The sequence below is a fragment of the Delphinapterus leucas genome, chromosome 10 (genome assembly GCF_059928025.1).
Source record: "Delphinapterus leucas isolate spDelLeu-1000000601 "Yukka" chromosome 10, BTC_Dleu_Yukka2, whole genome shotgun sequence".
NCBI classification, from domain to species: domain Eukaryota; kingdom Metazoa; phylum Chordata; class Mammalia; order Artiodactyla; family Monodontidae; genus Delphinapterus; species Delphinapterus leucas.
The window spans coordinates 35,951,750-35,977,513 of NC_143138.1; the positions used below are offsets into that span (position 1 = coordinate 35,951,750).

At 44.2% G+C, this 25,764-nt stretch overlaps 1 protein-coding gene across 1 annotated transcript in view; it reads right to left on the reverse strand.

Annotated features, from left to right (window-relative positions):
* Positions 1-14,951: 14,951 nt before the first annotated feature.
* Positions 14,952-25,764, reverse strand: part of GLP1R (glucagon like peptide 1 receptor) — a 35,128-nt gene continuing 24,315 nt past the window's right edge. Inside the window, exons 11-14 of the mRNA XM_089919868.1 lie at positions 25,422-25,560; positions 24,466-24,507; positions 20,703-20,925; positions 14,952-16,872 (exon numbers count right to left, since the gene is read on the reverse strand). Of these exons, the coding sequence (XP_089775994.1) occupies positions 20,758-20,925; positions 24,466-24,507; positions 25,422-25,560 (349 nt within the window). The 3' untranslated portion in view covers positions 14,952-16,872; positions 20,703-20,757. The remainder of the gene's footprint in view (positions 16,873-20,702; positions 20,926-24,465; positions 24,508-25,421; positions 25,561-25,764) is intronic.

A 25,764-nucleotide genomic window follows, 5' to 3' on the forward strand; every position in this document is an offset into this window, starting at 1 on the left:
CACTATTAACCTATTTATCAGCAAATATGTGTAGGCGCTCTGAGCCTGGTGCTGCTGGGGACACGTAGATGAGCCTCTCCAATCTGTGTTCACTGTAAGAGCCAAGATGCAGGGTGGAGCTGGGATGCCATGGAGCATCGTGCCACCAGGGGGTAGCATAGAGCTGCTGCTCTAAGTCGGTCCCTTTACCTCACAATTTATGTAATGTAGAAAACCCATTGGGATATTTATCTGAACCGTTTGCACTGCTTTTTCAGACTTTCTTTTCACTTTAAGATTCACGGAGGAAGGGGCTCATCAGAGGTCCTGGGAAAGGCAGAGAAAGCTATCAGAGTGATTTATACGCATACTTTAAAATAAAACATCCCCTCTCTACACTCAGCAGGCAGCATTGCAGTTGAGGGGGTCAGCGCTGGGCTTTTCCACATCTAAGCTTTGTAGGGGGAAAAAGACTAGGAACTTATACAGCTGGCAGAGAAACTCGATCCCTAAGCCAAAGGAAGTCAAATTTGAACTGTATGCTTTGGTTTCTGTCACACATACTTTTATTTCGCAGCATTGGAGCATTGGGTGGATAAAGACTTGGATCTCACTCTCAAAAAGCTGGAAAGAAGACAAGGTGAGTACACGGAGAACCACATTATAAGGCATATAACATAATACAGATGTTTATAAAGGTATAAGTATGTGTATGTGTGTGTTGGGGGAATAGTCATCAAAAGGAGAGACCACTTTCAAATCTGACTTCTATACTACGTAGGATTGTCACTTTTTATGAAAAATACTACGTTTCCTCAAGTCATGAATGAATGTTTCGGAAAGTGTGGTCTGTGGACCACCTGTATTGGAATCTCCTGTGGTAATGTTAAAATGCAGATTCTAGGGCCCCAACCAGACTCATGACTCAATGTTTGGGGGTAGGACCCCAAGAATTTTCATTTCAACAGCCTCCCTGGGGTTATCTCCAGCTTACTAAAGATCAAGAGCCAATGAAATAAATCATAAATGTTAAAATAGGAAGAAAACTTAGTGATTATTAGAATGAAGCAAAGACAGATGGGTGTGTATTTTAAAAGGGAGCAACAGGCTTGCCATTTTTTTGAACTGTTCCTTGGAAAGCAAAACTAGAGAAAAACACACATATGCCTTTTAAACGATTAGGAATTAACTCCCAAGACTATATAATAATTAAAGGTGCTTTATTTTTTGAAGTTTTAAAAAGTTATTACAGAATGAAGCACATGCTTATTTTAGAGCACTTTCAAAATATAAAAAGGAACAAAGTATTTAATTTCTGTACTTATATGCATGTGTTCCAGAATTCAAGAGGTCCACAGGATATACAATGAGAAAGCCTCCCTCCCTCCATCATGTTTGTTCTTTCTCAAGCCCACACTTGACAGCACACTACAAACGATTCTGCCCTTCGCTTTCCTTTTTAGGAGTTTGGCTTTTATTTACATGCATTTGAAGTTTTATGTAAGAGAATGGCATGATCCAATATCCATTTTTAAAAGGTCACCTGGGCTATCATGTGGAGACGGGATTTTCTGTGTCATTCATTCATTCGTCCATCTGTCCACCCACTCGTCCATCCATCCATTCATTTCCGGAGCACCTTATCTTTTTTTTTCTTCCTATTGGTGAAAACATTTACATAATGTTTTATTCAGTCGTCTTTTAAGATTTTCTTAACAAATATTGACGTTATGGCAAAATGATTGGCTTACGAAATATGTTCATACATTCTACTTTTTATGGTTAAGTGGAAGATTTTTTTTTGAGATACATTTTATTTTATTGAGATACATTTTAAAAATTTCATTTCATTAGTTTTTTTAAGTGGAAGATTTAATTGGGGGAAACCAATAATATTAATTATCATGATAATTAAAAACCAAAGCATAATATCCTAAAAATCAACACAACAAAAATTACAAATATTTTAGAAAAGGGACCAAATGCTATCAGTAACCATTTGTTTCTAGAACAGATACACTTATGCATTCATTGATTTAACAGTTTTGGACAGCATTTTACTGAATAAAATTTTTTTTTTCCCCAAATTCATTCTTTCATCAGTGAAAGAATTACAGTTCACAAATGTGACCAAATCCGGCCTAACAACCTACTAACCAGCACCTGCTTTTTCAACTTATATGAATCTATCATATCTCTCCTAATCTGTTTATCCATCTGTCCATCTGTCTACCTTCCATTTAGCTGTTTGTCTGTCTTCGGGTCATGATTTCTTTCTTTTTTTTTTAATATTTATTTATTTGTTTATTTTTGGCTGTGTCAGGTCTTAGTTGTGGCATGCGTACGGGATCTTTCGCTGTGGCATGCAGGATCTTTCATTGCGGCGTGCAGGCTTCTCTCCGGTTGTGGCGTGCAGGCTCCAGAGTGCGTGGGCTCTATAGTTGTGGGGGTCATGATTTCTTATGAAGAGAATCAAAAGCCTAACACAGTATCTGCTGTGACTTTGATGGAATACCTTATTTTTGCAGGCCTGGTGCTGGGCTCTCAGCACACAGACAATGCAGACAAAGTTCCTTTTCTCAAGGAGCTCACAGTCAAAGGGGGAAGGCAGCCAATAATCAGACAGTTACAGTACTGCATGGCGAGCCCTTTGAGAGTGTGCTATTTAAAGAAGGGCCAAAGCATAGAAAAGGGATATCAAAACACTTATAGAAGCAGGGAGGGCTTCCTGGAAGTGGTGACATGGTGCTGAATTTGAAGGAGCATCAGGTACTCTGCAGGGAAAAAGGGAGGGGAAAGGAGGTAGCTTTTCAGTCACAGGAAACCACCTGGGAAAAAGGTGATACTCATGAAGGAGAAGAGCATGCTTGGGAAAAAGTGATGCATCCTGAGGACTTCTATTATTTCTTCCAACTAGTTGTTACATAAGTATGAAAGCTATTGATTTTGGTGTATTAATTTTGTACCAGCTCTTGCCCTTTACTGAATTTTCTTACTAATTATAATTTTCAGTTGGTTCTCCTGGACTTTCCACATAAATAGTTAGATAATTATTTTCTTTTCAGATAATGTAAAATTTAGCTCCTCTTTTCCCAATTTTTATACTTCTTGTTTTTTCTCTTTGTCTAATGACATTGGCTAGAACGTCCAGAAAAATGTTAAATCAGAATAAGAGTCAGTGATATCTTGTTCTTGACTTTAATGAGTATGCTTTAGTAGTTTCCCGTTAAACATACTGCTGGTTTCGGGGTAAGTGGATGCATGGATAGACAGACTTATATCTCAAGGAATTATTCATCTGTACTTAGGTTGTTAATCTTTTTTTTCCTTAAAATAAAAATGGGTGTTGGATTTTAAGAAATCCAGCATAGTAGAGACTTGATTATGTGATTTTTCTCTTTGGTCAATTAATGTAATCAATTATGTTATAGATTTACTCATGCTGAACCATCCTTTTATTCCTAGAATAAATGATCCTTTATTATAATGTACTATTCTTTTAATGTGCTGATAGGGTCTGTTGCTAATATTTTCATGAAATTTTCAATAATTTTCATGAGATTATAGTATTTTTGACCAAGTTTTAAGAGTTTTGAGCAATTTTCTAAAATTCAGATTTTGGAATACATAAAAGCATTATTTTAGGTCTTTATTACAGATTGTCCTCTTTTACCATTATAGAAAGCCATCTTTGTTTTCTTTATTGATTTTTGACTTGAATTCACCCTTATCTGATATTAAGACTGGCTCACCTACTTTTTTGTTTGCATTTGCTAAGTATGCCTCTGTCCATACGTTGGTTTTCAGCCTGAGTTATTTTTAGTAGGTGTGTTGCTTGTATATAGAGAATAATTGGGTTTTGCTTTATCATCCACTATGAGAATATTTTTCTTTTAATAGGTGAGTTTAGCTCAGTCATATTTATTGAAATCTTATTTATCTTCTCACATGTTTTCTTACACTTTCTGTTTACATTGCTTCTTTTACCATATGGCTTCTCTTTTTTATGTGTGTTTCTTTGGATAATTTGGAGAGTTTAAATATCTGTTCCAAAGTTGTCTTTTAACTTTAAATTAATTACTTAATCCTTCATATTTTGGGGCAGTATTTATTAATATCCTATAAAAATTGAATGTAATAAGTTTTTGTTTTTTTCTTTGAATTTTATTTTATTTATTTTTTTATACAGCAGGTTTCTATTAGTCATCCATTTTATACACATCCGTGTATACATGTCAATCCCAATCTCCCAGTTCATCATACCACCACCCCCATCCCCTGCTGCTCCCCCCGCGCTTGGTGTCGATACATTTGTTCTCTACATCTGTGTCTCTATTTCTGCCCTGCAAACCGGTTCATCTGCACCATTTTTCTAGGTTCCACATATATGCGTTAATATACGATATTTGTTTTTCTCTTTCTGACTTACTTCACTCTGTATGACAGTCTCTAGATTCATCCACGTCTGTATAAATGACCCAGTTTTGTTCCTTTTTATGGCTGAGTAATATTCCATTGTATATATGTACCACATCTTCTTTATCCATTCATCTGTGGATGGGCATTTAGGTTGCTTCCATGACCTGGCTATTGTAAATAGTGCTGCAGTGAACATTGGGGTGCATGTGTCTTTTTGAATTATGGTTTTCTCTGGGTATATACCCAGTAGTGGGATGGCTGGGTCATATGGTAATTCTATTTTTAGTTTTTTAAGGAACCTCCATACTGTTCTCCATAGTGGCTTTATCAATTTACATTCCTACCAGCAGTGCAAGAGGGTTCCCTTTTCTCCACACCCTCTCCAGCGTTTGTTGTTTGTAGATTTTCTGATGATGCCCATTCTAACTGGTGTGAGGTGATACCTCATTGTAGTTTTGACTTGCATTTCTCTAATAATTAGTGATGTTTAGCGGCTTTTCATGTGCTTCTTGGCCATCTGTATGTCCTCTTTGGAGAAATGTCTGTTTAGCTCTTCTGCCCATTTTTTGATTGGGTTGTTTGTTTTTTTAATATTGAGCTGCATGAGCTGTTTATATATTTTGGAGATTAATCTTTTGTCTGTTGATTCGTTTGCAAATATTTTTTCCCACTCTGAGGGTTGCCTTTTTGTCTTGTTTGTAGTACCCTTTGCTTTGCAAAAGATTTTAAGTTTCATTAGGTCCCATTTGTTTATTTTTGTTTTTATTTCCATTACTCTAGGAGGTGGATCAAAAAAGATCTTACTGTGATTTATGTCAAAGAGTGTTCTTCTTGTGTTTTCCTCTAAGAGTTTTATAGTGTCCAGTCTTACATTTAGGTCTCTAATTCATTTTGAGTTTATTTTTTGTGTATGGTGTTAGGGAGTGTTCTAATTTCATTCTTTTACGTGTAGCTGTCCAGTTTTCCCAGCACCACTTATGACTGTCTTTTCTCCATTGTATATCCTTGCCTCCTTTGTCATAGATTAGTTGACCGTAGGTGCGTGGGTTTATCTCTGGGCTTTCAATCTTGTTCCATTGATCTATATTTCTGTTTTTGTGCCAGTACCATATTGTCTTGATTTACTGTAGCTTTGTAGTATAGTCTGAAGTCAGGGAGTCTGATTCCTCCAGCTCCATTTTTTCCCCTCAAGACTGCTTTGGCTATTCGGGGTCTTTTGTGTCTCCATACAAATTGTGAAATTTTTTGTTCTAGTTCTGTAAAAAATGCCATTGGTAACTTGATAGGGATTGCATTGAATCTGTAGATTGCTTTGGGTAATGTAGTCATTTTCACAATATTAATTCTTCCAATCCAAGAACATGGTATATCTCTCCAACTGTTGGTATCATCATTAATTTCTTTCATCAGTGTCTTATAGTTTTCTGCATACAGGTCTTTTGTCTCCCTGGGTAGGTTTATTCCTAGGTATTTTATTCTTTTTGTTGTAGTGGTAAATGGGAGTGTTTCCATAATTTCTCTTTCAGATTTTTCATCATTAGTGTATAGGAATGCAAGAGATTTCTGTGCATTAATTTTGTATCCTGCAACTTTACCAAATTCATTGATTAGCTCTAGTAGTTTTCTGGTGGCATCTTTAAGATTCTCTATGTATAGTATCATGTCATCTGCAAACAGTGACAGTTTTACTTCTTCTTTTCCAATTTGTATTCCTTTTATTTCTTTTTCTTCTCTGATTGCCGTGGCTAGGACTTCCAAAACGATGTTGAATAATAGTGGCCAGAGTGGACATCCTTGTTCCTGATCTTAGAGGTAATGCTTTCAGTTTTTTACCGTTGAGAATGAAGTTTGCTGTGGGTTTGTTGTATATGGCCTTTATTATGTGAGGTAGGTTCCCTCTATGCCCACTTTCTAGAGAGTTTTTATTATAAATGGGTGTTGAATTTTGTCAAAAGCTTTTTCTGCATCTATTGAGATGATCATATGGTTTTTATTCTTCAATTTGTTAATATGGAATATCACATTGATTGATTTGCATATATTGAAGAATCCTCGCATCCCTGGGATAAATCCCACTTGATCATGGTGTATGATCCTTTTAATGTGTTGTTGGATTCTGTTTGCTAGTATTTTGTTGAGGATTTTTGCATCTATATTCATCAGTGATATTGGTCTGTAATTTTCTTTTTTTGTAGTATCTTTGTCTGGTTTTGGTATCAGGGTGATGGTGGCCTCATAGAATGAGTTTGGGAGTGTTCCTTCCTCTGCAGTTTTTTGGAAGAGTTTGAGAAGGATGGGTGTTAGTTAGCTCTTCTCTAAATGTTTGATAGAATTCACCTGTGAAGCCATCTGGTCCTGGACTTTTGTGTGATGGAAGATTTTTAATCACAGTTTCAATTTCAGTGCTTGTGATTGGTCTGTTCATATTTTCTATTTCTTCCTGGTTCAGTCTTGGAATGTTATACCTTTCTAAGAATTTGTCCATTTCTTCCAGGTTGTCCATTTTATTGGCATAGAGTTGCTTGTAGTAGTCTCCTAGGATGCTTTGTATTTCTGCAGTGTCTGTTGTAACCTCTCCTTTTTCATTTCTAATTTTATTGATTTGAGTCCTCTCCCTCTTTTTCTTGATGAGTCTGGCTAATGGTTTATCAATTTTGTTTATCTTCTCAAAGGACCAGCTTTTAATTTTATTGATCTTTGCTATTGTTTTCTTTGTTTCTATTTCATTTATTTCTGCTCTGATCTTTATGATTTCTTTCCTTCTGCTAACTTTGGGTTTTGTTTGTTCTTCTTTCTCTAGTTCCTTTAGTTGTAAGGTTAGATTGTTTATTTGAGATTTTTCTTGTTTCTTGAGGTAGGCTTGTATAGCTATAAACTTCCCTCTTAGAACTGCTTTTGCTGCATGCCATAGGTTTTGGATCATCATGTTTTCATTGTCATTTGTCTCTAGGTATTTTTTGATTTCCTCTTTGATTTCTTCAGTGATCTCTTGGTTATTTAGTAACGTATTGTTTAGCCTTCATGTGTTTTGTGTTTTTACATTTTTTCCCTGTAATTGATTTCTAATCTCATAGCATTGTGGTCAGAAGAGATGCTTGATATGATTTCAGTTTTCTTAAATGTACTGAGGCTTGATTTGTGACCCAAGATGTGATCTATCCTGGAGAATGTTCCATGCGCACTTGAGAAGAAACTGTAATCTGCTGTCTTCGAATGGAATGTCCTATAAATATCAATTAAATCTATCTGGTCTGTTGTGTCATTTAAAGCTTGTGTTTCCTTATTAATTTTCTGTTTGGATGATCTGTCCATTGGTGTAAGTGAGGTGTTAAAGTCCCCCACTATTATTGTGTTACTGTCGATTTCCTCTTTTATAGCTGTTAGCATTTGCCTTATGTATTGAGGTGCTCCTTTGTTGGGTGCGTATATATTTATAATTGTTATATCTTCTTCTTGGATTGATCCCTTGATCATTATGTAGTGTCTTTCCTTATCTCTTGTAACATTCTTTATTTTAAAGTCTATTTTATCTGATATGAGTATTGCTACTCCAGGTTTCTTTTGATTTCCATTAGCATGGAGTATCTTTTTTCATCTCTTCACTTTCAGTCTGAATGTGTCCCTAGGTCTGAAGCGGGTCTCTTGTAGACAGCATATACATGGGTCTTGTTTTTGTATCCATTCAGCATATATATGGGTCTTGTTTTTGTATCCATTCAGCAAGCCTTGCTTTTGCATCCATTTTGTGTCTTCGGTTGGAGCATTTAATCCATTCATGTTTAAGGTAATTATCGATATGTATGTTCCTATTGCCATTTTCTTAATTGTTTTGGGTTTGTTTTTGTAGGTCCTTTTCTTCTCTTGTGTTTCCCACTTAGAGAAGTTATTTTAGCATTTGTTGTAGAGCTGGTTTGGTGGTGCTGAATTCTCTTAGCTTTTGCTAGTCTGTAAAGCATTTGATTTCTCCATTGAATCTGAATGAGATCCTTGTTAGGTAGAGTAATCTTGGTTGTAGTTTCTTCCCTTTCATCACTTTAAGTATATCATGCCACTCCCTTCTGGCTTGTAGAGTTTCTGCTGAGAAATCAGCTGTTAACCTTACGGGAGTTCCTTTGTATGTTATTTGTCATTTTTCCCTTGCTGCTTTCAATAATTTTTCTTTGTCTTTAATTTTTGCCAGTTTGATCACTATGTGTCTCTGCGTGTTTCTCATTGGATTTATCCTGTATGGGACTCTCTGCACTTCCTGGACTTGGGTGGCTATTTCCCTTCCCATGTTAGGGAAGTTTTTGGCTATAATCTCTTCAAATATTTTCTCGGGTCCTTTCTCTCTCTCTTCTCCTTCTGGGACCCCTATAATGCGAATGTTGTTGTGCTTAATGTTGTCCCAGAGGTCTCTTAGGCTGTCTTCATTTCTTTTCATTGTTTTTTCTTTATTCTGTTCTGCAGCAGTGAATTCCACCGTTCTGTCTTCCAGGTCACTTAGCCATTCTTCTGCCTCAGTTATTCTGCTATTGATTCCTTCTAGTGTATTTTTCATTTCAGTTATTGTGTGGTTCATCTCTGTTTGTTTGTTCTTTAATTCTTCTAGGTCTTTGTTAAACATTTCTTGCATCTTCTCGATCTTTACCTCCATTCTTTTCTGAGGTCCTGGATCATCTTCACTATCATTATTCTGAACTCTTTTTCTGGAAGGTTGCCTATCTCCACTTCATTTAGTTGTTGTTCTGGGGTTTTATCTTGTTCCTTCATCTGGTACATAGCCCTCTGCCTTTTCATCTTGTCTGTCTTTCTGTGAATGTGGTTTTTTTTCCACTGGTTGCAGGATTGTAGTTCTTCTTGCTGCTGCTGTCTGCCCTCTGGTCTGGACTTGCTTAGTTCTGGTGACTGGGAAGTCCAAGATCAAGGCACTAGCAGATGTGGTGTCTGGTACCCACTTCCTGGTTCATGGAGGGAGAGCGAATGTAATAAATTTATATTTCCACCTCTCCCTACTTCTCTTCATCCCTCAATAATCAATTATATTGACAGATTGGTTGGTTGATTTTACATCTTTAAATATATTTATAACTGATTACTTGATTTATTACCCTTAAATGACATTTTTTACCTGTGGTTATGAAAGATGAGGAAATCATCATACCAACACCTCTTTACTCCCCCTGTCCCTTTTCCTTTCTTTAGTTAAAATTTCTACATTTGATTTAGTATTAGTCCTACCTATAATTTTTTTTCTCTTAGTGATAAACTATGAACATAGTCTCATGTTGTTCTTCTATAGTATTGATTTTGACAGCTGCATAATATTTTTGTATGGATAAATGTATCATCATTTATTTAGCCAGTCCCCTATTATTGAACATGTAAGTTGTATTCAGTTTTCACTGGTATGAATAGTATAAACCAGGCTAACCTCTTTGCAGTTTAAAACTCTGTATTTCCAACTCTTGGAAAAGAGTAATTAGAGGCCAGTTCCTATCAGGACAGTGGTCTCAGACCTTAGTGACCATCCATGTCTCCTGGGGATCTTGTTAAATGCAGATTCAGATTCTGATTCTCAGGCCAGAGCCTGAGATTCTGCGTTTCAAGCAAGCTCCCAGGTGATGCTGATGCTTGTAGGTCTTCCGACCACACTTTGAGTAGCAAGGTCTTTGAATACATTTTATATCTGTGGAATTTTGCTTGAATGAGTAAAGTGCTAAGAAACATACTCTGTAGCAGAGATTCTCATTGTTCACACACTCTAAAATATTAGGTTCATATCAGAGTAATTTGTAGCAAATCATCATTATCTGTGAATGTTCATGTGCAATTTTATTAGTGCAACTGCAAGGTTACCCTTATGCTGTAAATCTCCTCACTTGCCTGGGCCTACTCTGGATGTGTCCACAGGAGCCTCTCAGATATGCACATTACTTTCACATGGGAAAAAAAAATTGAGAACCTGGGGACCAGCAATTAAGCAGAAGTCAGATCCTACCCTGGGATGAATTGGTGAAGAGAAGCCTTTGAACCCCAATTTGTCAGTGATATCTGCACTCCTAACCCTTGGAGACATGTCTTTTGTTTGGTGGGTGGTTGTTTAGGTGGGTTTATCCTACCAGACCCTAAGTGATCTTGGCCCCTGCCTGCCTCTCCCAGTCACATTCGCCTCCTTCATGTTCATTCTACATGGGGGTTTGGCATACTTTTCCTGTAAAGGGCCTGTAAATAGTCTTTGTTGGCATACTGTCCCTGTCATGACTACTCAGCTTCGCCATTGTGGAGCAAAAGCAGCCATTGAATGCTGTGAATAAATGAGTGTGCCAATAAAACTTTATTTATAAAACCAGGTAGTGGGCCATAGTTTACTGACTCCTGCTCTAACACACCAAATAGGCTTCTGCTTTAGGGTTTTTGCTTAGAACTCACTTCCCCAGATGATCCTAGGACTTGTTCCCCCACTCCGTTCAGGTCTCTCATGTTATGTCATCAGAAAGGCCTTCCCTGACAACCCAATCTAAAACAGAACTCTGCTCCCATATCTCCATTTTTTCTCCTCCTCTCTCCTATGGTAAATACTTCATTTAGTTGCTTTACTAATAATATTGATCACATTTTGGTAACTCCTAGAGAAAAGCATATGTGTTTATAGACAGAATATTTTTTTATACATGTAGCAGTCCATTTACAGTGGACAATCTCTATGGACAGAAATAGCTTTATTTTTTAAATTTATTTATTTTTGGCTGTGTTGGGTCTTCGTTTCTGTGCGAGGGCTTTCTCTAGTTGCAGCGAGCGGGGGCCACTCTTCATCGCAGTGCGTGGGCCTCTCACTGTCGCAGCCTCTCTTGTTGCGGAGCACAGGCTCCAGACGCGCAGGCTCAGTAGTTGTTGCTCAGGGGCCTCGGTGCTCCGCGGCATGTGGGATCTTCCCAGACCAGGGCTCGAACCAGTGTCCCCTGCATTAGCAGGCAGATTCTCAACCACTGCGCCACCAGGGAAGCCCCCAAAATAGCTTTATTATGCAGAGTTTGTTTTTATTGTATTCCTCTCATGACTTTTCCCCTGAGATTTAGACTGAGTTTGGCAGTGCCAAATGTATTGTATGTTGGATTGGCACAGGGCGATATGAAAGAATTGCTTTGTTCTAGATCCCCATCCATGAAAAAAATAATGTATTTGGCTCTTCATATAGATTATAAGTTCTGCCCCATATGTAATTTTCAAAGAACTATTTATGGAAAGAGAATTTCCTAGACGATTTACCTGTTTCCCAGAAGCAGAGGAAGCCACAAGGCTGGTCAATGCAAGGCTGGGAATTGGGATATGATCAGATAGGAAATTCATGTCAGGATCTGATGGCTTTGGAGGGAGGAGAGCGGGCTCAGATCCTGAAGAGTCCACACCAGGTGTCCGTGACCTCCCTGCTGTAACCTTAGGAAATCTGCTTTAGTGCACCACTTTGAGTGCAGCTGAGCAAGGCCTCTCCATGTGGGTGGCTGGTGCAGAGAGTGCGTGCCGCATGTCATGGAGGCGGCTCCAGTACTGGAATTTGGGTGACTTGGCGTGTTCTCAAGGGGCCTACACCATGGATGCAAAGTATCTCAAGAGCTGTTGCATTTCTGATGTAAAGAGTGACACTAAAACTAACCCAGTGAAGGTGCCTGGAAGGCAAGGGACCCCTCCTGCTAGAAGAGGGGCTGTATGTGAGAAGCAGGCGGAGTTCAAGGCCAGGAGAATGTGAAAGACTTGTGGTGGCAGCTGATGCTAAGACTCTATGATGTGGCATCTTTTCTGGACTTGTGGCTCCATCATGCTTTGGTTGGCAGGTTTCATGATCTTTACCAGTTTCTAAAAGAAGGTGTTTTTGTAAATACCTCATGTAAAGTGTGGTGTTAAGGATGTTTTTCTTGATTGCCAAGAAATTATACTGAAGAATTATACTGTGTTCTTAATGTAACATGATTCACTTATATAATATGAATGCACATAAGATGTCTTTTCAACTGTACTTTTAACTATCCTTCCAAAGGATGTTGTTGGAAGGACATTGATTTAGCATAACCAGAGTGAGATGCCTTTACTTGGGTATGTGTCTCCTGCGTTTTGGTTCTCTACTCTCTGCCTCCCATACCAGGATTTGAAAGATGAAAGACCTTGAAGGTAATTTCATTGTAAAGTGGCATCTAATTGGCGGGTACCAGTGGGGTTCAATATAAGTGTAAATTCAAGTTACTAGGAATTTTGAAGGTTCTGAAACTTTCTGGAGGGCAAAATATATGGCATTAAAACACTTGTCTTTTTAAGCCAGAAATGTATGTATGTAAATGGTCATAGATTGTTGAAGACTGGACCTAAAAGGCAGAGTAGCCATGGTCTTTTTGTTGTAGCTATTAAACTTGTGTAGTTATGTTTCCAAGTCCTGAACTGTGTTTCTAATTGCACCTTAGGTCATTGGCACTGAAAAGCTTCTGTAAACATTATTTCAAGTCCTTGTTCTTTCACCCTAGAGATACGGAAAGTTAAAAAAAAAAAAAAAAACTGCTTACCAATCCCCTCCAGGTGTTACCAGCCTACTTCAGCCCCAAAGAGCTTCCCATCCCTTGGCATGGGACTGCTCAGCATTTATAATTCTCAGCTATTGATTTTATTCTTGGAGGTTGTAACACCGATAAATTCTGAGGACTATTGGTCCTACATGAGGAAGAGCCACATTAATTCATTCTAACACTGGAGTCCTGTTATCAGTGGGGAAAAAAATTTTTTTTTATTGGATTTGCTCTAGGCTGTGGGTCTTCTTCTCTTTCTAAAATCATTATGTTAGTTAAAATGAGCCTTTGTACCAAAGAAAATAATCTATCACAGCTTGGGATTAGAGAACTCTCCAGGGGAAGAGCTCAGATTTATGGAAGAAGGAGTTAATAACATTGACTAGAGACAGGCTCCCAACTTGGCCCGCTATGGCTCGCCACTTGTAATTCTCATTCTTTTTTTCTACCTCTGCAATTTCCTCCCCTCTTTCACTACAGCTCTTTTTCACATTTAAAGAGCCTGCTGTTCTTCGTTATTCACTTTGCTTATGTTCTGGCCTCTTCATCGTCTCTTTCCCACCTATCCTTCCCACCTTTGAGGACACTCAGTTTCTACTCCTTCCTTGTCCCCATATTGAATCTATTTTCCTATGTTCTCCAACTCTCCGGCTACATTTGTCATCTATTCCAGTTTGTACTGCTGGGGTTTTTTCCCCACTATTTCTGGTAAGGGAGACCTGTTTTCAGTATTTCTCTGTAGAGAAATGTGTGTGTAAGAGAGAGAGGGAGGGAAAGGAGGGTGGAGAGAGATTGAAAGATACTGAATAGCACATTTATGGCATAGGCTTTTGAGAGGAGAGTGACTGAAGATTTTGGGTTGGGGGGAGATTCCGACCCCTTGGGAATGTCAACACACATGGCATATGAGTGAGATCCTTCACACCGGTGGGGCATCAGTCCCTGGAATGTGGCTTTACAATGCGTGTGAACATGGGTGAGTTTGGAGGCCAGCAATTCTCATTTATTTCCTCCGTGGCTGGCCCTCAGCAGAGAAGGCAGCTCCGCTTACCCTTTCTTCAGGCTGGGGCTAAGCCCCATTAAGCCACAGTGCACCTTTTTCCCTGAGGTCGCCTCTATCTGACTCATACGTTGTACAAACGTGGCGGTCGTTACTGGTTTGGGCAGGTGTTTTCCTGGAGGTGGGGAAGGGAGAAGAAACCTCCTGGCTCCATCCTGCTCCTGCTGAGTGGGAGAATGAGGACCCAGAAAGGCGAGACTGTCAACAGGGGAGTGAATGAAGCTGAAAGCAGGATGGGTACAGATAAACCAAAATGCAGATGTTCTGTCTGCACGTCTCAGGAATTGGCTGTATTTGTAGTTTGCTCTCAGAGAAAGAATTATGATTCTTATGTCTGAAAGGAACAATTCCCACAGCTTGTCTAAAAAAGAGGTGTGTTTAAGGAGACATTCAGGTAAGAACAGTACAGTGATCTTCAAACAGGGGTGGCTGAAATGGTGGAGGGACTAGGGAGAATCTGCAATTCCTCTGCTCTTCCGTGAGAGTGAGTTGCAAATCCGGAGAGCGTGCGATTATTAAAACTGGAGAAAAGTTCATTTTTCTGAAGATGAATCTCTTAGTGGCAGCTCCATTCAGATTCTGTGGCTGCTTTGCACACAAGGTTTGTGCTTTTATAGCATTTTTTAAAAGATGGATTTAATGGACTGAGTTCATTTAGACAGGAGATCAAATGAATGAGTGGAATTAAATACCCATCCATATATGGCTTTCAGTCATTGTGTAAGCCACTCGACCACCGTCTTCCCTAATTAAATGACAGTGCAGTCCCTGCACAAAGGCTGCGATGGATAAGTTAGTACTTGGTAAGTGCTTTGAAGGTGAAAATCACGATATGAGTAATGAGCAAGGATTCTTCCCCCCCCCCCTTGGGCTGGAAACGGCATCTTTTGTGTTTTCCCACTGCACCATGAGTCACCTGGGTCAACATTGCAGAAAACCTCCTCCCAAGGAAGAGCAGGAGAGACACAGTAACGACAGGCTTTTATTTGACTTACAAGGCAAATTAGGAAAGAGCCCGAATCCATTCACATCTGTACAAGGAATTATACACCATACACATTTGCTACCTATAGACGCAGGTCATATTTTACGTGAATTTATGCATTAGGAAATCACATGAAGATTATCTTGTTTAAACATTCATGGAGCGCAGACATCCCCCGAGAGCACTGAAGATAAAATTCAGCTTTGTCCCTCCTGAGAGCTTGGCTCACGTCTCTCTTGGTGCATCTAAGCTCTGCATCAACCCCCCTCCAAAACTAATGTTCAGGTTTATCTGCTCTGAGGGTGTGATTATTTTTAGTGGGAGGCGTTTAGAGGAACTGCAGATTTGGAAGTAAAGCGTGAACCATTTGGCAAGATCCAGCGCTGTCTGTCTGTCTGCTGCGAATCTTGCCCCTTCCTGACCACCCCCACTGGTTCCCCTTGCAGGAAAGCCTAGACCCTAACTTGTTATATGTTCCAAACTTTGCTGGGAGCTCTTTTTTTTCCACCAAATCCAAACATTCTCATTTATATATGTTTTTCTTCTCCTGGATTGCTCTGACATAGAGATAATTAGTCACGCTAGATTGTCGGGGTTGACTGATGACTGACAGTTTTGACAGGCCCCACCCGAAAGGTTGCATAACCCCAATGTAAGTTAGGATCCACGCTGCTGGCTGCAATGCTCCTCGCTGTGCCAGAGTGTGGGATGTGGGGCATCACTTCAGTGCCGGCAACGCCTCCCTCTCAGCTGCACCCCGAAATTGGTCACAGCCAAGAGCACGGCATTCCCAGCACAGCTGGCAGGGTCACCTCTTACTGAGGCAGCTGGGGGAGAAGTGTGGGAAGCTCACCTCAGGGATGGGAGGTGAGAGGGGGTAAATGTGGGGCTGGGGAGGAGGTCGGATGCCTCAGGGGAAAAATGCACCCCTGCTGGATGAGATCCCAAAAAACTGGTTGGAATGGGAGAAGGGGAAGAGAGAAAACTCTCTCCTCTGATAAATTCAGATATAGGCCAAGTCCAAAAGACTTTGGGGAGTTAATTGGAAAATGATTATGCTTATCTGCTTCCTGCCAATCTGTATCCAGAGCAGAAATAATTATAGATACTGTGGACACACTGTGGCTTTAAGTGTTTGAAATTATGCTGCTTAACAACACTTCCTTGATACGGCCCTCGGCATGGGGCAGGAGAGCTGGTTTGAGCCAGCAGGTAACACTGTAGGGACAAGGTGATGTTGTTTGCAGGAGTTTCTCACATTGGGTCATTTTTTTCCCCTCAAGAAAATTTGCTGCAGCCGTGAAAAGGAAAAAAAAGAGTTGATACTAATTTGGTTTCTGTTGAGTTTTAGCATGTCATTCACATAGCTGTCTTAGCAGAGTAAGCTGACATATTTTTTACAGAGTTTGGCTCTTAGGAACCAAAAGCAGGGTCAGCACTGTAGATTAGAATCAATTCAGTGGAGGGAAAATAACCCTTTGGAGTGTATCTTGCCTTCCCTGAGCACGTCGCAGGCATTAGCAATAATGGGAGCCCTGTCTGTGCATGGAGAGGAAGCATCTATCGTTCAGGCTCCCACCCATCCTTGCCCCAGGCTGTGCGGTCCCCTGACCTTCACAGTGGGTGGGATGATTCTGGATTCATCATCTCCTAACTTTATGCTGCTATGCACACACAACACACACACACACACACGCACACACACGTGTTCTTTGCTTCTGGAAGAAACAGGAGGGAATGGGGACAGCAGCGGCTGAAACATGGCCCACACCGATGAGGGGACCAAGCCTTTCGGGACTTGCATGTGCACTGACTGTGTTTGCGCTCCGTGGCGGCTGTGCCGTCTTTGCTAGGCTAAAGTTGCCCAGTTTGCTAGTCTTCTCCAACTTCAGGGAGCACTAGAGAGGCAAAGAAGAGGGTCAGGTTTTTAGGTTCTTTTTGTCCACTATGTGTGGCTATCAGTACAACTTCCCAAACAAGCACAGTTGCATCAGAGAAACATTAAACCAACCCATTAAAAGAGTGCTGGATTTGCTGTCAAAAATGGCTCACCTGGATTAATCTCCAAAATATACAAGCAGCTCAACATCAAAAAAAAAAAAAAACCCAATCCAAAAATGGGCAGAAGACCTAAATAGACATTTCTCCAAAGAAGATATACAGAGATTGCCAACAAACCCATGAAAGGATGCTCAACATCACTAATCATTAGAGAAATGCAAATCAAAACTACAATGAGGTATCACCTCACACTGGTCAGAATGGCCATCATCAAAAAATCTACAAACAATAAATGCTGGAGAGGGTGTGGAGAAAAGGGAACCCTCTTGCACTGTTGGTGGGAATGTAAATTGATAACAGCCACTATGGAGAACAGTATGGAGTTTCCTTAAAAAACTAAAAATAGAACTACCATACGACCCAGCAATCCCACTACTGGGCATATACCCTGAGAAAACCATAATTCAAAAAGAGTCATGTTAAAAAAAAAAAAGTCATGTACCACAATGTTCATTTATAGTGTGTAGCACAGGGAGATCAGCTCAGTGCTTTGTGACCACCTAGAGGGGTGGGATAGGGAGGGTGGGAGGGAGACGCAAGAGGGAGGGATATGAGGATATATATATACATGTTGCTGACTCACTTCTTTATACAGCAGCCACTAACACAACATTGTAAAGCAATTATACCTCAAGATGTTTAAAAAAAAGCTCACTTGCTGTTTCTATGTATACATGTGCTCTGATGCATTTCATTTCTTAATTTTAAGACAAGGATGAATGAGGTACTAGAGTAGGTAGTAAAGCACACCCTCCCCCTGTTCTCAGCGGTATAAATCATTGAGGAGATGGCACCTGTGCCATCTGACTTGTCTATTTCTGCTGCTGTGTGTGTTTTCTCTTTAACTGCAACTCCAGATAACACTGCCAACTTTCACTTCGAGTGTCTTGAATGGCCATTTATATTTTTCACCTATTCTTTCCAGAGGCTTCACTGGACCGGGAGGTGGAAGTTGGCCTGGGTCCTAGCCCAGCTCAGCCACCATCTAGCACTGTGACCTTGGGCAGATCACCTCTGCAAGCTACCCTCCTCAATTCTCTAGACCAGAGCAGAGCGATCTCCAAGATCTTTCCCTGCTCTGAGTCTCTGAGAACTCCACTGCTGTAGTCTTCAGCATGAATTGCATTGAGGCAACTGCAAATCAGGAAAGTTGTTTTAAAGGGAAGGCAACTTTGCATTGTAAGTGGTTTGTCTCAGTTCTGTGATTTAGTGGCTCCAAAGATTCATATGAAAAGACGAGTTGACATGATTTTAAGTTCAGGGAGGAGCTGGCCAGAGTGCTGAACTCAGCCTCTCTTCATGACAGTAATGCGACCAGACTGCACAACTCACAAGACGCCTAATCCTGCGGGTCAGTGACAGTACCCCCAGGGCAGAGGCAAGCAAGAGTGTTCTCAGCAAGCTCCAGACTTACGGCACCAGGCATGGAAACAGCTAGTGCAATTTCTGAGTACATTGCATCCGATAGTTCCCAGATCTGTTAGAGTGCTGTATTTAGCTTAGGAGAGTTTGGGAATAGCTTTGGAGGGAGTGCACTGCCACCCAAATGAATATTAATAGCGCAGGTCTTGGAGCAAAGAAAATATTTCTTCAATTCAGCATCTGGTATGTATCCGATAAGGAAACTGTTCCTCGGTGTTAAAAGGCTTGGGGCAGGGGGGTGTGATGAGCATTCTGAAACCAGGAATCAGTACCAATTGGAAAAAGAACTTACAGTGTAAACCAAATGGTCTGAGCGTCCCAAGCGCCTAACTAAGTACCTTCTCCCCACAATTCTTCCCCTCAAAAATTTATTTCTTGAAGATAATATCAATCGGTCCCTTTCTTTGTTGCTGTGTAGCGTATTAATGATTCTCAAATGTTTTCACTTTATCCAAAATGGAAACACTGGCACCAGAGCTGTATTCCCCCCGATCAACCCACCAGCACTTTTCTCCCCCCGCACTCGCCACCCCGAAGAGAAAAGCAAATGCAAGATGCCTGTCAGGGAGTTTGCCCTTATTCTGGGGAAGCAGGACTGCCCTTGCCCCCACCTGTCTACATTTTCTCAGTCAAGGAGGCAGTCTTCACAAATCCTTTCTTTAGCCTGAGGTTCCACTTCCCTATTAACGGAGACACAACACTTCACTGAAGCTGGAGTATAAGAAATTTTCTGCTTGATGTGTTTTATGTCCCATTATTATTTTCCCTGCACATCACATGCCTCTCTGAGGGGCAGAGGAGAATGTGTCTGGCACAAGGCTTTGGGGGAGGGTCCCCGCCACTCAAAAAGGAGGGAAAGATCAATTCATAAAGGAATTCATCCAGAGATTCTCCTTCTGCCCTCCCAGAAGGTCTGGACTCCCAAGAGTTCTCTTCTGCTCTGAGTTCCATATCCATGAACTCCATTGCCAACCTCTGCGGTACGGCTGTTCCCCTTTTGTCTCAGTCTCTGCAGTGGTGCTACATGTCTGCTTTTCCCCTGCGGCTGGGGCAGGATTGCTAGGTTTTCTCCCTCTAGCCTCTCTGATGCTCATTATTTATGGGATGAGGCTGGAGGCAGGGCAAACATTCAGTAGCTCAAAGCATGGATGAGTCAAATCATTATCTATCCCACAACCCCAAGCAACATCAAAACCACCACAGTGACTTAGGACTTAGTGATTTAGTATGTAGTGGGAGAAATCAGAGTTGCACATGTGCACATACAGACTATTCACAGCAACAGAGAAAAACGAGCAAAGTACATACAAGCTCCCAAGTGGGGTAATTTCAAAGGGCAGGGGAAGCCCGCCTGCACGGTCACAGTGGGGACTGGTAGAGTCCCCAGAAGAGTCTCTTCTTGGTCACATCCCCTAAAGTTAAGAGGGCGCACCCAAACACCCATGCGAGATACATTATCTGTTCACAAGTAAAAAGCACGTCCATGGAGAGGTGGAGGCAATCTCTCTCTGCCTTCCGGGTTCCCAACAGTAGCAAGTAGTCTACACCCCCAGCATGGACATTCCTGAAGTCCCCTAGATGAGCCCCACAGGATTCCTGAGCATCTCTAGAATAGTATTCAGAGCTCATACCCAGGGCTGGACTCCTGGGCGGCGGCCCTGCCTTGATTCCCTGGGCGTGGTGGGCGCAGGCACCAAAGCAACTCAAATATCCAGGGAAGAAGGAAGGACCAGAAAAGAAAACTTTCAGACACCTTCTCAATGTTCATTCTCAACACCACCCGCTGGGGCAGTGGATGGTGAGAGATGAGGGCCCAGATGAGGGAAACGAGCAGCCCGGACATGTGCCCAGGCTCCCTTAACGAGGAGGCAGGTCGGGGGTGGCTGGCGTTACCCAAGCTCCGTGCTTGGCTGAGGTTACATCCGCCTCCTTCGGCGCCATGTCCTCTTACAAGCCCCAGTCCCACTAATAAGCCATTGACCTTGAGTTTGAGTCCGGGGGAACCCCAGGGGCCTTGTGACTTAACAGGAAGAAATCCTCCTCGTTTTAGCAGCAATCATTTTTTCTCCTCTGCCCGCCACAGTGATCAAATTAACAGGCCGCTTCTCCCCGGAGAAAATGTGTCCACAGGTCCCATTTGCCTGTCTGATGGGCTTAGGGAGGGAAGGCAGGGAAGTACGTGTGTGTGCCATGTGCAGCTCCCCCTGCACCCCCTTCCCCCGTTCCCCGGGAGGGTCTCTCCCACCTGGGATGGCTGCCCAGCCGGCGGCGAGACCACAGGGAGGGCAGGTGCTGGAGTCTCAGCTGCAGGAGGCCTGGCAGGAGGCTGCGTACACACTGCTGCCCACTGTGCCCTCACAGCTCAGGCTGCTGGTGGGACACTTGAAGGGCTTCATGCTGCTCTCCCTCTGGATGTGCAGGTGCTCGAGCCGCCAGCGCTCCCAGGTCTTCCGAAACTCCATCTGGACCTTCCGTGGGAGAAGGAGGGAAGAAAAAGCCATCATGCAAACCAACTGCCCACAATATGGCCCCATTATTACATTAGCAGGGAAGAGAAAAAATCCACCGCATTATATTAAGAGACACAAGTCAAGGCCTCCGGGCGCCTAAATTAATATCCCAATAAAATTGTTTATTGTTGTCTCCTATTTTCTGCTTCTTCTCGGGAAAGAGCCGGGCTTGATGATCTAATTGGTCTCTTCCATCTCTAAACTCTGTGACTCGGCTAAGTACCTTTTACAGTCCATCACAGTATTATTTAACGGAAGAGAAGGAGTGACAGAGAGATGCGGGGAGACGGAAGATGGGAGAGAGAAGAAAAGGAAAAGAGAGAATCTGACTTCAGAGCAAGCACTCTGCCGATTTCAGTTTGGGTGACTGAGAAGAGGGACAGCCCTCCCTGTCCCTCATGGCGTCCACACCAGACCTTTCTAAACTCCCTGAGGGCTTTTATCCAGGCCCCAGTGCCTCGTGGGGGAGGAAGAGGAGACGGGGAGAATGAGGCTGGAACTAGTAGTAGCAGTGACGAGGGGGCTGTGGACAAGGGCTTCTCAGCCTGGATTTGCACTAATCCCATCCAGGAACTGGTCCCAACCCACGGTGGGTGCTGCCCAGGTGAGTTCAACCAACCAGAATCCCTGCTTTGCTGGGCTTAGCGTCCCCATCAGGAAAAGCCTTCTCAAGAGAGCTGATGCTTGGGGACCAGGTTGTGGGAGCAGAAGGATACAAACCAAGTAACGCTGCAGAGCCCAAGTCACTTGAGGGCTTGTGGCGATGCCGTGGTTCCTTGTGATGGCCCATGATTCTGGTCCCCCAGACAGGCTGCTGGAACCTGCACAGCCAGCCCAGGGCATCTGGAGTGCCCTACCAGGGGATGTGCCCATATGTTTGCTTTCCAGAGCTTCTCTGATGCCCCCCCTCACCCCGACCCCCGCCGCCTTGCCACCAGGCCTCCCCACATCAGGGTTTCTGGGGCCTGGGCTCTCCCTCTCAGGCCCAAGCCACCAGGACGGCCAGCTGTCAGCAGCTGTGGGTAAGAGGCTCACTGCCAACGCCCCATCAGTCCCTGTGCAAACACCCCGCTTCTCTTCCTGCAGGGCTGCCATCCATCTAGCTAAGCCCAGCAGGGTGCATGCTGTGGCCACATGCCTTTCCTTAAAAGAACTTTCTCTGAACTGAGTGAAGCTGAGATGGCCCAGAGCCTGCCTGCCAGGACGGCCCCAGTATCCCAGGCAGCGTCGCCAAGCCCAGGCTTGGGTGAGGGAGGGAGGCTGAGTAGACACCACCCATGGCCCCCCTGCTCCGTGCCGGTTCGATACCCGGCTGAGTGTGTGACGCGTGTGTTGACAGCTGGGATGAGGACACCCGAGGCCAGTGGTGGCCTCTGCCTGTGAAGCAGCAGGCAGGCCAGTCTTGTGGCACAGCCCTTCACTGGGGAGGTGGGGAGAGAGACGGTAAACCGAGGCACGCCCATGGGAAGCCACCTCGGGGACTGGAGAGGTCTCACGGATACCAGCAAGAAGTCGGACAGGACCAGGACTGTCCCCCCTTCTGCCTCCCTCTCCCTCAGCACTTTTCCTGAACCTCTGCTGTGGCCCCCGTAATGACAATTGTCATTAGAAACCATCATTCACAGGGCGCTTACAATATGCCCAGCACTCTCCATAGATTACTGACTTTCACAGCAACCTGCTTAAAGGTAAGGAAACTGAGGTGCAGAGATTTAAATATTTCTCCCAATCTCAGCCAGGACCTGAACCTACATCTGGGCTGACTCCAAAGCCGGTGTCCTAACCCTTGGTCTCCTGCCGTCCATGACTCTTTTAACTTTTTTTTTGGCCATGCCCTGCGGCGGGTAGGATCTTAGCTCCCTGACCAGGGATCAAACCCACACCCCTTGCACTGGAAGCGCGGAGTCCTAACCACTGGACCGCCAGGGAAGTCCCCGCCCATGACTCTAGGCCACGTTTGTTTCTGGCCATGTCTCCCCCTCTCCCCCACACTTGGGAGGTGCACCACGAGGGCCGGGACCACACCTTCCTTCCTGGACCTCGCACAGTGCCCAGCATATATCAGGTACTCCCGATACGTGTTGTTTTAAATGAGCCAAATGAATAAATGACTAACTAAACGAGCACCTGCCATTGGGTTTCTTCTATTACTGAGCTCTCACAGTGAAACAACAAAGACGACCCCTGTCCTAGCACTCCTGTCAGCATGCCTCCTCACCCTCAGTTTACCCTCATTCCTGCCTCTGATGTCCTCGGGCCGGGCACCACGCCAGGCTCTGGGATTTGGGCTGAGTTGCTAAAGCTCATTCACCTGCATTTACACTTGGGGAGAGAAGCGGTGACTGCCCCGGTCGCACAGCCGGGCAGGAGCAGAACTCAGGACCAGCACTCAGGCTCCTGAGTCACAAGAGCCACAGCAAAGCCACCCCCCGGGCCTCCCCTCCCCTGTGCCCACTCCCTGCCCACTGGCAGCTGGTGCAGGCCTTGGCAGCCACGCAGGACCAATGCCAGGGCCATCTTTTCTCCTTGGGTCACAAGTACCCCGCATTGCCAAGGCAACCCTGGGCCTGGAGAACAGCTCTTATGGACAGAGGTCTCAGCCCAGGAGCCACGTGTGTTTTTGTGACCCAGTGATGGTGACATGTCTGTCCGTGGGCCTGGAGGAGCCAGGGCCTGAGGCGTCTGCGGAGGGTTGAAAGGAACCGGGCAATGTGCCTGAACAAGGCAGGCTCTCTGGGCGCTCCGAGCGGGGTCTCCTGGGAGAGCCCGAGGGGAGAGGCCAGCTGGGGATCTTCTCAGCAAGAACCCCCTCCCCCGACCCCAGCCACCAGGAAGCCACGGGTGGCTTCCCATGGTGGACAGGGTCCCTTTCCCGTGGTGGACAGGGTCCTTGTCTGCACGCACAGAAGGGAGCTTTCTCCTTCCAGTCAGAATTCATTTCAATCCTGACTCTTCACTATTTCCAGGCCAAACCTGGGGTGTGTCTCTGACTCTCTGATCTTGAACGTTCTCATGTGTGAGAAATGAGAATATCGAAACCAGAATTTTGGCAGCGATATTTTTTGCGGGGAGGCAGGGACAAGTACATGAGATGGTGATTTTCAAAGCCCCAAGCATGTGACTTGTAACAGTCACCACCACTTGTTCACTCAAGACCCTCTTAACATGAGGCTGGGTCTTCCCCAAGTTCATATATGGTTAGGGCATCCTGCACACATATGTGTGTGTGTGTGTGTGTGTGTGAGACAGAGAGAGAGAGAGAGAGAGAGAGAGAGAGAGAGAGAGAGAGAGAGAGAGAGAGAGAGAGAGAGAGAGAGAGAGAGATGGAGAGACCCAGGCACAGGAAACCATACAGGGATAAGGTGCCTCCTCCACTCCAGTGCCTCAGTGGAGTGAGTAGGGATTTCAGCTGAAAAGACTGAAGAACCCCACTGCACAACCACAGGACGGCCATTGGTAGCAGCCCACCAGGGCTCCACGTCCCTCCGCAGGCCTTACCTCATTGTTGACAAAGCAGTACAAGATGGCCACCATCAGCCCCTGGAAGCAAGAGTCGTGTCAGCAGGAGGGAGGGGAGGGAGGCGCCCGGCAGGCAGGCCTAGTCTGAAGCTCCTTGGGGCTCTGCCCCAAACATCTCCCTCCTTAGACTGGGCAGCCCAGTCAGGCCCAGAAATGGGGGTGGTGGGTTCCTTCTCCTTTCCTTTCTGGAGGAATGAGAAGACCCCTTGCTCAGAAACTGCGGTATGTTCTTTGACCACCCGCTCCTGGAGGAGGCCTGAGCTGAGAAAGTACGCCTCTGATCACACGGAATTTTCCCTGCCTGGCCCTATTCGTTCACTCAGGAGCCCCAGTGCTCCAGGCCTGTGATCTATTTGTGTGTGTGCACATGTGTGTAAGTGCGTGGACCCACATGCTCGTGGCCATCCCATAAGACATTTGAGGAGCTGGGGCCAGTTTCTTATATTCCTACACCCCCATTGCCATTCGCACCCGCTCAGCATCATCTAATACTAGTGGAGAGGCTCAATTCTTGGCTTTGGAAACTATGTGACCTGGAAAATCTCATTTTAACATCTCTGAGCCTCAGTTTCCTCCTTTGGAAAATGGGATAATCCTGCACACCTCCTGGGATTCTGCTAGGATTAGCTGCACAATGCGTGTAAAGCACCTGGCAGGGTACCTGCCGCCAGCTAGCAGCCCAGTGGACAGCAGTTGCCATGCCAGGCTGGGTGCCCTCGGCAACATCCGGGAAGATTTCTTGTCCAATGTGCTCATAGAGAAGACTGTCCTGGGTGTCAGCATACCTGGGGACTCTGGCTCTGCTCCAACCACATAACTTGCATAAGGGCCACTTTCCCCCCAGGCCTCAGGCTGCCTATCTGCATGATACAGGCTGGTCCCCGCTCCATCCCCACCCTGGGACTGCTCGAGGGAGGCCCCAGGCTCGAGGTCACCTGGAAGGAGGTGAAGGAGAGCTCTGTGAACAGCTTGATGAAACGCAGCATGCCCCGGGCGTGCTCGTCCATCACGAAGGCGAAGATGACCTCGTGGGTCCCCAGCAGGGGGATGAGCGTCAACGTGGACTTGGCGAGCCTGGGGGCAGGGTGGAGGTGGCATTCCGGACCTCTCCCGTGGACTCTTCTCCCTGTTCTGTGCCCCCAACCCCCACCAAGCCCTGGTATCTCGGTCACAGACATCCTCCCCCACCGAATACCCTGGGACAGGCTGCCTGGAGGGCAGGAAGTAGAGGTGGAGACCCCCAGAAGCCCAGGAGCTGCCCAGGTACAGAGGTGAGGG